General features: G+C 40.9%; 2 protein-coding genes across 3 annotated transcripts in view; one reads left to right on the forward strand and one right to left on the reverse strand.

Annotated features, from left to right (window-relative positions):
* Nucleotides 1-1418, forward strand: part of pcyt1ba (phosphate cytidylyltransferase 1B, choline a) — an 8718-nt gene extending 7300 nt beyond the window's left edge. The window contains exon 10 of the mRNA XM_020609571.1: nucleotides 3-1418. Coding sequence (XP_020465227.1) covers nucleotides 3-130 — 128 coding nt within the window. The 3' untranslated portion in view covers nucleotides 131-1418. The remainder of the gene's footprint in view (nucleotides 1-2) is intronic.
* Nucleotides 1419-3982: 2564 nt separating this feature from the next.
* Nucleotides 3983-12127, reverse strand: pdk3a (pyruvate dehydrogenase kinase, isozyme 3a). 2 transcript variants are annotated; one of them, XM_020609643.1, is made up of 12 exons: nucleotides 11728-12127; nucleotides 10116-10257; nucleotides 9819-9890; nucleotides 9224-9408; nucleotides 9011-9100; nucleotides 8536-8613; nucleotides 7453-7545; nucleotides 7239-7315; nucleotides 7019-7120; nucleotides 6810-6917; nucleotides 6576-6689; nucleotides 3983-5338 (listed from the first exon to the last, which is right to left on the reverse strand). In XM_020609643.1, exons 1-12 carry the CDS (start codon nucleotides 11828-11830, stop codon nucleotides 5189-5191), a joined length of 1314 nt encoding a protein of 437 aa, XP_020465299.1. In that variant the 5' UTR covers nucleotides 11831-12127; the 3' UTR covers nucleotides 3983-5188. The 2 variants fall into 2 exon arrangements, with proteins under 2 accessions (XP_020465299.1, XP_020465300.1); XM_020609644.1 differs by lacking the exon at nucleotides 7453-7545.
* Nucleotides 12128-14039: the final 1912 nt, after the last annotated feature.

Genomic DNA, 14039 nt, shown 5'->3' on the forward strand with positions numbered 1-14039 from the left:
CCTGCGCTCTCCCTCACCCCCATCTCCCCTCACTCGCTGGCACAATGCACGGCCCTCCCCCCCAACCTCCCCCAAAGATGCAACTGCCTCTATAAGCAGCATGAGTGAAGGTGATGAAGATGAAAAGTAGACAGACTGTTGAACACATGCACGTACACACCCAGTTCCTTAACAGTATGCTGCCTGGGGACTGACTCGCGCACACACACACACACACACACACACACACACACACACACACACACACACACACACACACACTTGCACACAGATATACTCCTATAAACACTGGCTGGATACTGGAATGGTTATCCTTAAGGGTGTTGCTAATATGCAATGCAGATGCTGATTGTGGGAAATGTAGTTCTGAGCTACAGAGCGAAGAAGCCATCACTGTCTCTGTTGTCTGGGCAACTGAGCTGACAGACAGAGGAGGGAAAAGAATGTGCATGAGGATTTTTGTACACAGAAGGTCCAAACTCCTTTGCAGCGTCTTTCAAGAGGATTTGCTCTGGATTGTCCAGCAGCAACAACTGTCCAGCAGCCTGCTCATAAAATCATGTCATTGTTTTTTTCCTAGTCTGTTTAGTATTTACTTTGAAGGACGCCACTTTCTGTATCTACTGTGACCTCTAGATGTGAACAGGCACAAAGATACAGAAACATTTTTTTTTCTGACATTCAGTTGAACAGGTCACGTGAACTGACGAGAACTGAACTCATTCATTACTGTGCAATGTTTGTGTGTTTCACTGAGAGACACTGCACCCCCTAGAAAAGCACCTGAACGCGTAGTTTGCACCACTTTAGCATAAATGTTCAGTATAAAGAGTGATTCAAAATCTTGATACACTGCACAGGTTCTCATACAGTAGCGACTACTTTCAAAGGCAACTGAAAACTGACTCCTAAGAAAAGCATATGAAATTTCTATGTAGGAAGTTAAAATTAGCAAGGAGTAAAATGAGAGAACTGAGATTATTGGTGCAAAACAGCCCCAGTGAAAGGAGACCGAATACAGAAACCAGAGCCTTGTTGGATAACAAACAACAGAGCCCTACTTTTAAAGCTTGTGTGAAAAAAAAGGAACTAAGTCTGTTATGTAAATACAGATGTTCAATATCTCAGACTTGGATCGCACCTAATCTGTAAATTATGTTAACCCCAAAACATGATTGCGATAAGACAGAAAAAACTGCATTCATTTATTAGCTTCCTGAATGTAAAATTTGTGTTTGAGACCTACACCTACAGTAGACAAAGACACCAATACATCGACACACAGCTATTTACTAGGTTATATTTATCATGTAATAACTGTTAAAGATGTGAATTTTCACCATAAAAAGCCTTTTTAGTTATTTTTTCCATGTTACAGTGCCTTGCGAAAGTATTCGGCCCCCTTGAACTTTGCGACCTTTTGCCACATTTCAGGCTTCAAACATAAAGATATAAAACTGTAATTTTTTGTGAAGAATCAACAACAAGTGGGACACAATCATGAAGTGGAACGAAATTTATTGGATATTTCAAACTTTTTTAACAAATAAAAAACTGAAATATTGGGCGTGCAAAATTATTCAGCCCCCTTAAGTTAATACTTTGTAGCGCCACCTTTTGCTGCGATTACAGCTGTAAGTCGCTTGGGGTATGTCTCTATCAGTTTTGCACATCGAGAGACTGAAATTTTTGCCCATTCCTCCTTGCATTGCTGCACTGAAAGTAAAGGGGCTGAATAATTTTGCACGCCCAATTTTTCAGTTTTTTGTTAAAAAAGTTTGAAATATCCAATAAATTTCGTTCCACTTCATGATTGTGTCCCACTTGTTGTTGATTCTTCACAAAAAATTACAGTTTTATATCTTTATGTTTGAAGCCTGAAATGTGGCAAAAGGTCGCAAAGTTCAAGGGGGCCGAACACTTTCGCAAGGCACTGTATATCAATCACTAGTTTGTGTTCTTTGGAATAGGACATTAGCTGTTGATCAAACTTGGAGATGCAACCCATCTCCAAGACTGATGATACTTGAAATATACAAGCCCTCCAGGTGAACTATCAGGTCGTCAAAACTTAAACATAGTCCTGTTCTTTTCTTTGCTACTATTGGAAATGTACTGTATGTAACTACTTTTTTGGTCAGGTCTGCTCAGCCATACCAGGCCGCAGCAGACATCTCGCTGCCAACGTAACAAAACAATAAACACTCTAATGCAATCTAGAGACCTTAATGTCCTGTGTGCACTACATCTTGATCTGCGTTATAGTGTGTGTACAAACTTCAGGATTTTCTGGAAAAATTGTTTAAATGTAGAAATGGATTAATATGCGGATTAAACAACGCGTGTACCTGATTGTGAAATAAGATGACAGAATGTAAAAAAAAAAACTTCAGACAGATTACACAGAACAGTAGTTTTCTTTAATTTCAGGCTTGACAATAGGTAGTATAAGATGATTTCATGCTGAATCAAATTAGACTGCTTTATGATGTTTAGTGTTTGTCGGTGGTGTGTTATTAGTATGTCTTTGCATGATCGCCTCCACAGTTTGGAGTTCATGCATACAGATACATTTGATTAAGCTGGAGGAACAGCAGGATGGAAAACAGAACAATCACTCCACACTGTCTGCATCTACAGCATACTTATTATTAATAGTTATATTATACCATATATAATATTTAACATACAATAACAGTAAAGGTTGACTACTGAAGGAGGAGGATCCCCTGGCCTCTAAATTGTGGAATTGATCCATAGCTGTTAAATGTGATTATGACTAGTTTACATGGAGAGCACATATTAAAATGGTGAGGCCTTGAAATAAAGATGACTGTTTTAAGCTTATAACACAACACTTCCTTTACAGCAGGATTGTCACTAAGCATCACTCAGTAAAAACGACAGGTTACAAAGGCAGAGACGAACAGCACGGCTGAAAAGTGCAGAGCCTACAGAATGAGGAAGCTCTCCATACTGAAGCATCTTTCAAAATTCCTCATCTAAACTCCTTTCTATTCACATCAGGTGGAGCTAAAGGAGATGAGAAAAGGAAGTCACCTCAGACTAATGGCATTCTCCATCACCTGGGCTTAATAAATGGGTTGTTTTCAGCAGCTCTAAAAACAATGTTACTATTATAAAGTGCTGGGATCTGATCATAATAAATCTTCTATTAAAAATCCAGCTCTGAACTGACTGTATGAATGCGAACTGAAGGAAATCATATGTGTAGCGTTAAAGTGCACTAAAAGAGTGAATATGACTTGTGAACAAAATCAAATGGTATGATGCAATGTTGCAGTACCCAGTGATGCTTTAGTGGTTTGGAGCTCCGCGTCTAATGTATAACCATATTTTCCCCTGCCAGCTTTTCCACAGCCAAATTTTAGTGCTGCTCGACTTTCTGTCATATGAATAAAGAAAAAAATGGAGAAGACTGTCCACAGACTTTTACAAGCAATCAGAGAAAACTCACTCAAACATTTTTTTCCAGCATGAACGTTTAAACGTAAACAAAACCAGTGCACAGTCTATCTACTGTGTGTATTTCTGGATATATCTATTTCTTCTATAGCCTTTTGGCTATATCTTCTACTTCTGCCCTTTTCACTTATTACAAAACAAAAGCATCATTTTAAAATACACAGGTGCAGAAAGCGGCTGTAATGATGTAACCCCACTTTTACAGTCTCTGTGAAGTGCATCAGGTCCATCCCACTCTGAGGTTTCATACAGTACATCACACTGGTGTGGCTGGAGCTACCTGACAGACAAAGCTGGCATGGTGGCAGTTCATAAGCATCATACAGATGCACTGTTGGTCCTTCCATTGTTGTTAAATCAGGGTGGAAAGATGGCTTGCAGCCAGACATGTTTAAAAGTCAGTATTACCGGTGAACAGTCTTTAAGTGTGTGGGTACTGATAGGCCACAACATTAAAACCATAACACTGATTATCTCAGCACAGTGGCACCTGACACAACAACATAAAATAAAACCTTTCCTGGTCGTTAAAACTTCTAAAAATAAAATGTCTTTATGATGCAGTGCTTCCCTTAATTCTTCCAAAACATTCATTTCGTCTCTAGGCAATCTTCTCTTAGATGTTCCCAAGCTTAAATAGAGTGCAAAGAAAATACATCTTCACAACGCCAATGACACACTGGCCTAATTGTGCGTTGAGTCAAAAGGGTCTCCCAGCAGAAGAAAATTAAACCTCCTCCTCTTCGCATTTGCCCTGAAACTCAAACCCCTGACTCTGCTTGTGCTTGACAGAGAGAAGCAGAATGCAATCCTTCACTGCTGGTGAGAAAGACACTCACACAGCAGTGCATGGTTTATGCAGCTACAGGGAGCAGTGGCCAAGCCCACCCACTACAGATGTTATCACACCATTCAGCAGCGTTTTATCATTTGTTTTCTGACCATAGTTATGCTTCAGGAAGCCCATACTCCTACCCAGTAGGTTGGTATTAAGCCATAGACCTTCGTTGTCATTGTTACCGTATAATAATGAAAACAAAGTGTGCCTGCTTTGTGCTGAAAACTTGGCCTGGGTTAAAACACTCATGGACAGAAAGCACATAACTGTTGTTTCATGGCCCATCCACCCACTACAACCTCCTTCTAACATGTTTTTACTCTATGCTGTATACTATGTTAACTCATTTCCGCCTTTGCTTGTGTCATAAGTACAGCAGCTAGTAAAGGATACCTAATTGCATGAGGCACCTCTTCAGCTGTGATGATGATGCCACTAAATAACATGACAACACTCGAACTGGCTGCCTTGGCAGCACAGACTGTGCATGAAGCAGAGGGAGAAGACTACAGTGCAGTGATTTTCAGTTTAAGTAATGGCCCGACATTTGTAATTATTCACTCTAAGTTATTTATAAATGGGGTTAGACAGAAGAGACCCATAATTTGGAAGAGTTACATTTTAAGATCCATCCTGGGAGAGCTAGTGCTAATGCCACAACAATGAAAGCCATGCTGATGAAGGCTGTTGCCATTGGGCAGAGATTTAAGTCAAGGTTATCGATGTTCTCCAAAACGTTACCCACTGGAATGTAAAAGCCACCGTGATCTGAAACCCAAAGGCAACATTTCATCGTACATGCTCTAGGCTGAGTGTGGGCATTTTGGGTCCCAGCAGAGGGCTGGGCTAGCAGGCCACGCAAAGTTATCTGTTGGCTTTGTATTTGGACTTGCTGGCATCACGCGGCTCTTTGCTGGGGTTGCTCCAATCATCTGCCTCAGGGCTGGTCTTGTAGTGCCGCCATGCTGACTTGTTGAAGACAGGCAGGCGCTCAAAGGATTCACTGGACAGGGCCTTTAAATTCAGGAACAAAACACAAGCCAGTGAGAACGCACAACCACTAATATTTAAAGGAAAAGTTCAATGGTTTGTGAAATATGCTGAGAGTTATATGATGCTGAATATAATGCCAGCAGCCAGTAGGCTTATCTTAGTGGAAAGATTTTAAAGGGGAAGCAGTTAGTCTGGCTCTGTCCAAAGGTAAAGTTATATCTCAGTGGTTTAATTCACACAAAAACTAAAGTTTTTAGGAGGGGTTATACATACGATTCTGACCTGGGATTTGCTGGCATGTTAACTGATGGCTATGTATGGTTTTGACAATGTCATGGAGACCTCTCTGTGAATTTAACAGTATTATTTTAGAAGTGTTGATTTAAAAATATTACAGTGGAAAACCAAAGTCAAAATCCAAAACACAAAAAAGACGGTTCACACACCCAAGTGATTACCTGTAAGCAGAGCTATCCTCAGACTTGAAAACCTCACAAGGCTTCTTATGACATTAAGCTCATAAGCAAAACATTAAATACATTTACAAGCCTATACACAAATTACACAAACAAAATTACAGATTATACAAGTAAACAATTTTTACTGTGGATCAAATGGACAACTCCAAAAACATGACCTCCAGGCACTGTAGATGACAAAAAACTGCATAATGGATATACTTCCGCGGTACACTATGATGAATAGGGTCAAGCATCGTAAGACAAAACTCAGGGATAATTAAAGTGTTGCTACAGTTAAAGATCCGAGTCAAATTACCCATTTAAATGAGTAGGCGACATAGCATGTCATATGAAAGTCCAACATTTTGGACGTGCAGGTTCTTTTAAAGGTCTAATTACTGCTTTGTCACAACTAAAGAGAAGTGATTTATCAAACTTTACTGCATTTTTCTCTTTGTTGTAGCCTTGAGTCATGCATTGTGTTTTGATAATGATTGTTTCCGTACACTACAAGACGACAGGGATGCAAGGCTATGAAAAAGTAGCCTACAAACTAGTCATTTATGTGCACATTAAACAAACAAGGCACAACATGGGCCAGGCTAGTTGTTTCTCCATCCTCCCTCCTGGTCCTCTTTATGCTAAGCTAAGCTAGTCATTTTTCCTGGATCAAGCAGAAGATTTAACAGACAATGCAAGAAAGTGAATTAGTATATTTCTACTGCTTTAAACTGTGGGTGTTCGTGTCTTTAGGAGATAGAAAAGTCAACATGCTCATCTTGACTTGTTCACTTTACCTTCAAATAGATGACAGCATCTGTGCCAACACCCTCCATGGAGTAGAGTTTCAGATCCCCCTGGAAGTATCGGGCATAGAGCCTGGAAATGGGCAAGCCGTAGCCAAAACCGGCCTGCGCAGGGGGAGAAAAGTAGACTTGGATTTCTCAGATGTCATGCTATGTGAAACAACTGTATAAGCTAAAAAAATGTTGATCACCGGGGGCAATATTGATTTGATTCATTGTGTGTACCAGTGGTACGGCTCCTGGCTCCAGGCTTGGTGTAGGGGCAGTGGAATACATGTAGTTAAACAGACGGTCTATCTTCCTCAGAGGAACTCCTCCGCCTTTGTCACTGATCTGAAGGAAGAAATTAGAAAACAGAGACAAGAAAAAAGTCTGTCAGATACAAAGTTTTAATAACACACTTTTTCATGATGATGTTCTGTTTGTGTCTTTACCTTTATTGAGAGATCCTCTTTGCCCAGAGTGACTTTTGCCTTTATTGGTGGTAATCCTTCTTTACTGTTCTCATGAAGCTCCACAGTGGCTCTCATTGAGTTCTGCAAACAGAGACAGTGGTAATTAACTCTGTTCAGCACAAGTGTATGGTTGCATTATATTTTAACTACATGTAGAGAGCACTGAACTAGTTAATGGCATTGATGCTACGCTGCTCACCTTGAAGAGCTCAAACAGCATGTGGAACAGATGAGAGGGCACATACACCACCTGGATGGGCTTTTTAGGGGCCTTCACTGGAAGACGGCGGATGTGAGAAGATGAAAAACACACAAACACACACAACTAGTTCTTTTGAAGCTAGTGAGATAGTAGACACTGGACCTGTGTTAAGTGTAACACTGCACTATTCTCTGTGGAGTCTTGCAGGTACCCTGGATGCCTCCTTCCATCAACAGGTGATTCCTGACACCTGCTGGCCTGCTTTTAAAAGGCTCCGTCAAGTCCCACATACTCTCTATCGTTTCTATGAAGTATTAAACCACACATTATTAAAAATCAAATAGTTTGTCTCATGTTTACACAAAACGAACACAGCACTCTCTTTAGCTAAGAAAGAGCTCTTTAACTTACTCCTGGCCAGGGGCATTGCTGCTGCACAGTGCCTCCCATGCCTCCAGAGTGTTCTGATATCAAAAAACACCCTGTACTTTTTTCAGATACTGTATGCCTACCTGCACCACTGGCCTTCAGCATGGTATTGACGTTAAACACTATCCAAACAAAATGAGTTCTGAAAAGTGTCAGCTTATGTCTACAGCAGTAGATTACATGTTACAGCAGGGTACTGCAGAATCTAGTGCTAGCTCATGTAGCTCTCCTTGTTGACAAGTCAGATAAATCACTTCATTACTGTACTTACTTTCACACAGTAGTCATGGAGTGCTTTGCTGCAGAAAGATGTTTTATTAAGTATCTAACTTCCCATAGCATGAACCCTTCCCTCATTGTTTCTGCAACTGACTCCGCTGAATTTGTACTGTTTTCATTGGCTCATTTCTGACAACAGGCTTGAAGCTCTGCACTGAGAAATTATTTTCTTTTTACTCTTGAATGACATGTTGTGAAAGAAACTTTCCACAAATTAAGTCAAACAGGAAGCCTTATATGCATATTGTAGTGTTGTTGATCATGTTAATGATCAAATCTCATGAATGTGCACCTCCCCATGAACAGGTGGTATTCCTCAGTCTGAAATGAGTGATTTATGACAAGTCTTCACCAGTAAGATTTGGTGAATTCAAGTTGGAACGCTTGTACAAACAAGTCACACAGAAAAAAGTAAGAGACATTTTTGACAAGAAGAATGCAAAAATGTTCTTGGACAAAGCTTGTTGTAATCACTGCAGAACTAAATGACACAACACACCAAAAAAATAAAAAATTCAAATCTCTTACTGTTGAACTCTTCAATCTTGAGCCACACCAAAAAAATAAAAAAATACAAATATCTTACTGTTGAACTCTTCAATCTTGAGCTCAGGAGAAGCCAAGTAGTACTTCTCACACAGCATCTTGGCAGTGTCATAGGCATCTGACGGAAGAAACAAAACAACACGGGTCAGCATGAGAGCACTGTTTAAATTTAGATTAGTGACCACTGCAGGTCACTAATGTAGCATCTGCTCCTTACTGGGTCACTGAGAGTGTAACTTTGGGTCTACACTGTTGGAACACCATAAAAACTACCATTATGTACACATGCTATTTAGTGCAGATAAACTGAGTTTTGTTTGGTTCAGGTCACTGCTGAGAGCAGCTGGTGTAATATAAAACATAATTAACTCAGTTTACCATAAGAACTAAGCACATATTTCCAGAATACCAAAAAAAAAAAAATCAGTAAATAAATCAACCAATAATTTCCAAAATATAGGAATATAAATTGCAATAAGTATATCATATGAAGATTTCCAACCTTCTTAACTCACCACTGACGACTTCAGCCACACTACAGTTAGGATCTATACTACCAATGTGTTTTGGATGAGCAGGGTTGGTGTCATTACCAAATAGGAGAGCTGCACAGAAACACACAAAAATAAAAAGCCACTTAGCAACAAATCAGGAACAAAAATCAAGCAGCTACATGCACAAACAGTATGGCTGCGATTCAACGGACCACACAGGTTCCTGTGACTCACTGTGCTGGTTGATGAGCATGCGGAAAGAGATGCGGTTGGTGTAAAAGCGGTCAAGGAAATACTGGATGTTGCTGCTGATGAACGGGTCAAAGCCAAACCTCTCCTTGTACTCTGTGACCCCCTGAGCCATGGTGGGAACCACGTCGTTGTGACGGTTGCGGATCTCAATCAAAAGCTCCAGGAAACTAGATTAGAATCAAAAACGAAACCAAAATCAATTAACGTATTAACAGACTGATACTGTAACTGGATGATATTACGTGGTTGACTGCAAAGTCATTCTTATCTAATACAGTCATAACAGTGCCAATTTTAAAATCAAATAAACGAAAACAGCAAGGTGGTCATCTATTACATTCAGTTATAAAAGACTCAATATCACTGTGCTTCCAGTGAAATTAATGCTTTTTTGGAAATGTATTCTCTAAACCGAGCTGCCTTACCCAAATTTCTATCTGCGTTTATTGTCAGGGATGAGTGGCTGCTCGTCATACAGGTGTAGTTTAAATATAAACACTCACCATTACCTCTACAGTCAGCACAGGGGATTAGTATACAGTACTAAACTTTCATTTATGAAACACCGATCACTCACTCGTTCAGAACATGAGAGTCCTCTGGCTTTCGATTCTCATAATCCAGCAGCTCCACAAAGCTCTGCATGTACCTAATAAAGCAAACATAGGTCAAAAGACAATAGAGAGGTCTTCATAGTCATTGAGCACATCCTAAATTTCCAGCATGTTAGCAGTGTCTGTAAATGTCCTTATCATCTGATAGAAACCTTCCCAATGAATTGAACTGTGAGTCCAAACATTTGGCTGGTAATATAGCCCTAGTGAACCCTTATTGTCTGGCAATATAAAGGGTATTACTGGATGAAGTGGCTCACCATTTCTGCACCAGTCTAATGGAAGGCTGGCTGAGGAGATTGTCAGGCAGCAGGTTGACCTCTCTCATGGTGTTGGCCAGCCGTACAGGTAGCTCCTTGCGCAGGAAAACATAGGATGTTTTCTCACATGCATTGTCCCTGCCTGAGAGAAAAAAAGTATTTACCACACACACTTTCCCATTCAATTCAATGCAAAAATGGGTCCAAACGTTTGACTGGTAGTGTATCTAGTTAAAATGCAGTCAGTGTCCACCAACATTAGCCTGAACTTCACAGAGAAATCATGAATCTTGTTAGTCAGTAGAGAGCCCCCTCTTTATGTTTTAGATCTAAACAGTAAAATATTAATTAATGCGGGTTAACCTTATTTGAAAATGACTGTGTGTTAGCCTTGCAATTTATTTAACAATTTAGACAATGTGCAAAATGCCCAGCCTCCTAGAGGCTTCTGCAGAGAAACCTACTAAACCCAATGAAGATCTGTTGGAGGATATGCTTTCGGATCTCCAAGTTATTAAAAAGGGAACAATGGTAAAGTCTCAGCAACATAAACAACACAGAGAACTGACTGTAGCTTGTGTTACAGGAAACCTGCTGTGCAGACATGGTGCTGCCCTTTGAGTGATCTCAATACTCCAACAGATAAGAGACAATAAGATGTGTTGATATTTTATTACCTTGGGAGTGAAAACTAGATGGTCTGGCACAATGACAGGAAGTGTTTCATCATTCCAGTTCAAAGAAAAGACTTCCCCTCACTCAGTAATATAAAGAGTGGCATCATAAATTAGAAAATAGGTAGTGATACCACCAAATACTGACAGAGCCCTATAACTTCACACACTCTCATGAAACTTTTATGACAACTCCTTTGCCCCCTGTTGACACACACACACACACACACCACGGTCTTTTGCCCAGTTACTCTCTTGACATGAACATTTATTGCTGACGAGACAGTAGCTGTTGCTGAATTCCAGTGAGGTGCCACAAGCTTCCTGTACTTCATTACCAACCCAGAGCTGCTTGCATAACAGCAATGAGCTTGTTTAATCAGAGTTGCATTAAGCCTTGCTACCATCACACAACTAATAACTCAATTTGGAATGTTAAGCTTCAAATACTAGTTGATGTGTTTTATTTGAAAACAAAAGTTTGAATGTCAGCTTTTGTTTCAGCTTAAAAAAGCGCAAAGCTTCATCCTTTGATTTCTGCTCATATAGACTAGAACCAACATGAAATGATGAGTATTGTCTAAATGGACAATAAAAATGTTTGCACTCTCCAGTGTATAATTGTTGTTGCTCGATGTTCCTGTCTGAATGAAAACACCCGCAAATATTACGTTATGTCACCTGTTCCCATTGTAAACAAAGATGCAACACAAACTGCCATGCAGCCTCCAACCTGCACAGGCGGGACATTAAAGTAGACACCAAATGCAAAATGTTGACCATAACAACATATCATGTTTCAATACAGCCTGCAGGCTAGTAGACTTATTTTATTAATAACAGCTTTGCCTGTGATGCATCTAATCCACAGAAATAGCACAAGAAGTCCTAACAAGGCCCTCAGATTGGCATCCTCGTTGTGCACTGATGTTACTCACCAAAATCCAAAAACTGCTTAATGGAGAGCGGAGACGGGGAAAATCTCGAGTAATACTCGATTTTAGGGTTAGTGTTTTTCAGAAGAGACACGAAGAACTTCATTTTGAACGTTCAACGATGATGTCTGGCCGTATCCATGTGAATAAGGTTCAGAAAAAGCACAGCAGCGGTCCGGTAACGCTCACAGAGACACGGGCAGTCCTCATCAGTCGGCGCCCTCATCTGTCCCAGGCCGCAGACCTCCAAAATACACGACACGACGCGACGAATGCGTGTTCATAAGGTTAAATGATAAGACAGAAATAATAACTTATGCCCTCAAGAGGGCTTCCTGGATCTACATAGCTAGACATTCATTGGCAGATCAACACAGTCAATTAGTCGAAATCAAAATGCGGCTTCCGGTTCTGTTTTTAAAAGTAAAGCAATACGTGGAAGAGTGCGACAAGAAAATTGTGGTACCTTTGTCTAATAAGGCAGCCTTAAAGGGTTTATACTGTACCCACTAGTTTATTGTTAATAAAGTGTTTGCTACTTTTATAGATCAATTTCGGGTCATTAATACGCGAACATTATTTGTTCTTTTTCATGCATTTTTTTCTCCAGAATTCTTTAACAAACACTTAAAGTATGGATGGATTACAGAACTGGAAAACGACTACAAAGAGACATAAAGCAATTACGATTGTGTCCTTCAGGAGCCTATCATTTAAAGCGCCGTATATTTATTATTAGTAGTAGTATTAGATAATGGAGACAAAGCAACCACAAATTCAAATGAAATAACTACAAAGAAAAAAAAAACAACAGCAAATAATGGTCTAATAATAATCAATAGTCAATGATAGTCAAATAAAACTGCAAAAATTACTACAGTCAGAAAGATTGACCACAAAGAAACAAAATAGAACTACAAAAAGATAAGCAGAACTAGAGATGTAAAAAGATAAAAATAAAAATAAAATACAAAAAGGCACAAACCGACGATTACAGGAACAACAACCCATCACATAATTTTTGTGTGGGTCTCTTGGTATTATGGCATTATTTTTAAAAACATTCTCTACACTTCCGGTCTCTTTGAACTTGACGTTTCTGGGCACACGTTCGTCTCACTTCAACCGCACTTGACACACGCGTTTTGAAGCACTACGGCGATTGGTTTAAAACCCGGAAATGATCCCAGTTGGACCGAGGCTTGTCAGTCAGCATTACATTACATTTATACACAACATATTGTGATGACTATGCCAGCCAGCGGGAGGGTTAGTGGCAGCGGCAAGCATTATGCGAATGTGTAAATAGTTAGCGTAATATTGTGGTATAATCCGGAGTCATTGTGTTTTACGGTTCTTGTTATTGTTGTATTTTGAGGGGTTAAAAATGACTGTTGGGTTCATGCTGTGTGTGTTGGGTTGCATCGAGCATTCGATGCTCGAACCTGTTGACTGCTGTTCGATTGGATGTGTTTTTCTCGCTGTATTATTATGCCTGTGTGTGTGGGAAGTCTGTAGTTGCTGTGACGGAGAAAATAAAGTAAACAGAGAGCTGGCTGACTGTGTGAGTTGAGAACGGTGAATTACGCCACTGAAGAGCATTTCAGGGTGAGGGCGCACACGGTGCCAGTAATAGAAGGAGGAGGTGTGATCCTTGAGGGATTGTAAAGCTGCGTGGTGCATAGAGCCCGGCTGCAACAGTGTTAGTCTTATCGTAGGAGCTAGCACCCCGCTAGCTAGCAGCTGCCCAGTTAGCATTCGCTCCTCTCCTCCGCGCCGGAGGTCGCTACAATATATTACATGTTAGAGTATGTGAATATTTTAGGACTTAATTAAGAGAATGTAGGTAGAGGTTTGGTACGTCAATGGATGTTGCCAGCGTCCCATGGTGAATGCATCCCGTGGAGGGCTACCCCCAGCCACCCAGCCCAGCGCCGAACCCCGGTACAAACCTCCTGCCCCGGCCAGCAGTCAAGCTGCCCCGTTATAATGGACTGACTCCTTTGGAGCCCTACATTGCTCAAGTGAACCTAGCAGCCCTCCACGCAGGATGGAGCCCCGGAGAGACTGCCACCCGCTTGGCCCTTGCCTTAGAGGGGACCGCGCTACAGGTCCTCCTCGATCTGTCTCCAGAGGAACAGGCTGAGTTACCCTCCCTCATCGCTGCCCTGGACCGCCGTTTCGGCCAGAGAACATCCGCCGAACAGAGTAGAGAAGAGCTGGCTAATCGCCCCCGCCACGAAGGAGAGAGCCTGGGTGCCTTTGCCGCTGACCTACGGCTCTACGTCAGACGAGGATATCCCACCTTCCCGGCG

This window comes from Monopterus albus, unplaced genomic scaffold, assembly GCF_001952655.1.
Source record: "Monopterus albus unplaced genomic scaffold, M_albus_1.0 scaffold100.1, whole genome shotgun sequence".
In the NCBI taxonomy this organism is placed as follows: Eukaryota; Metazoa; Chordata; class Actinopteri; order Synbranchiformes; family Synbranchidae; genus Monopterus; species Monopterus albus.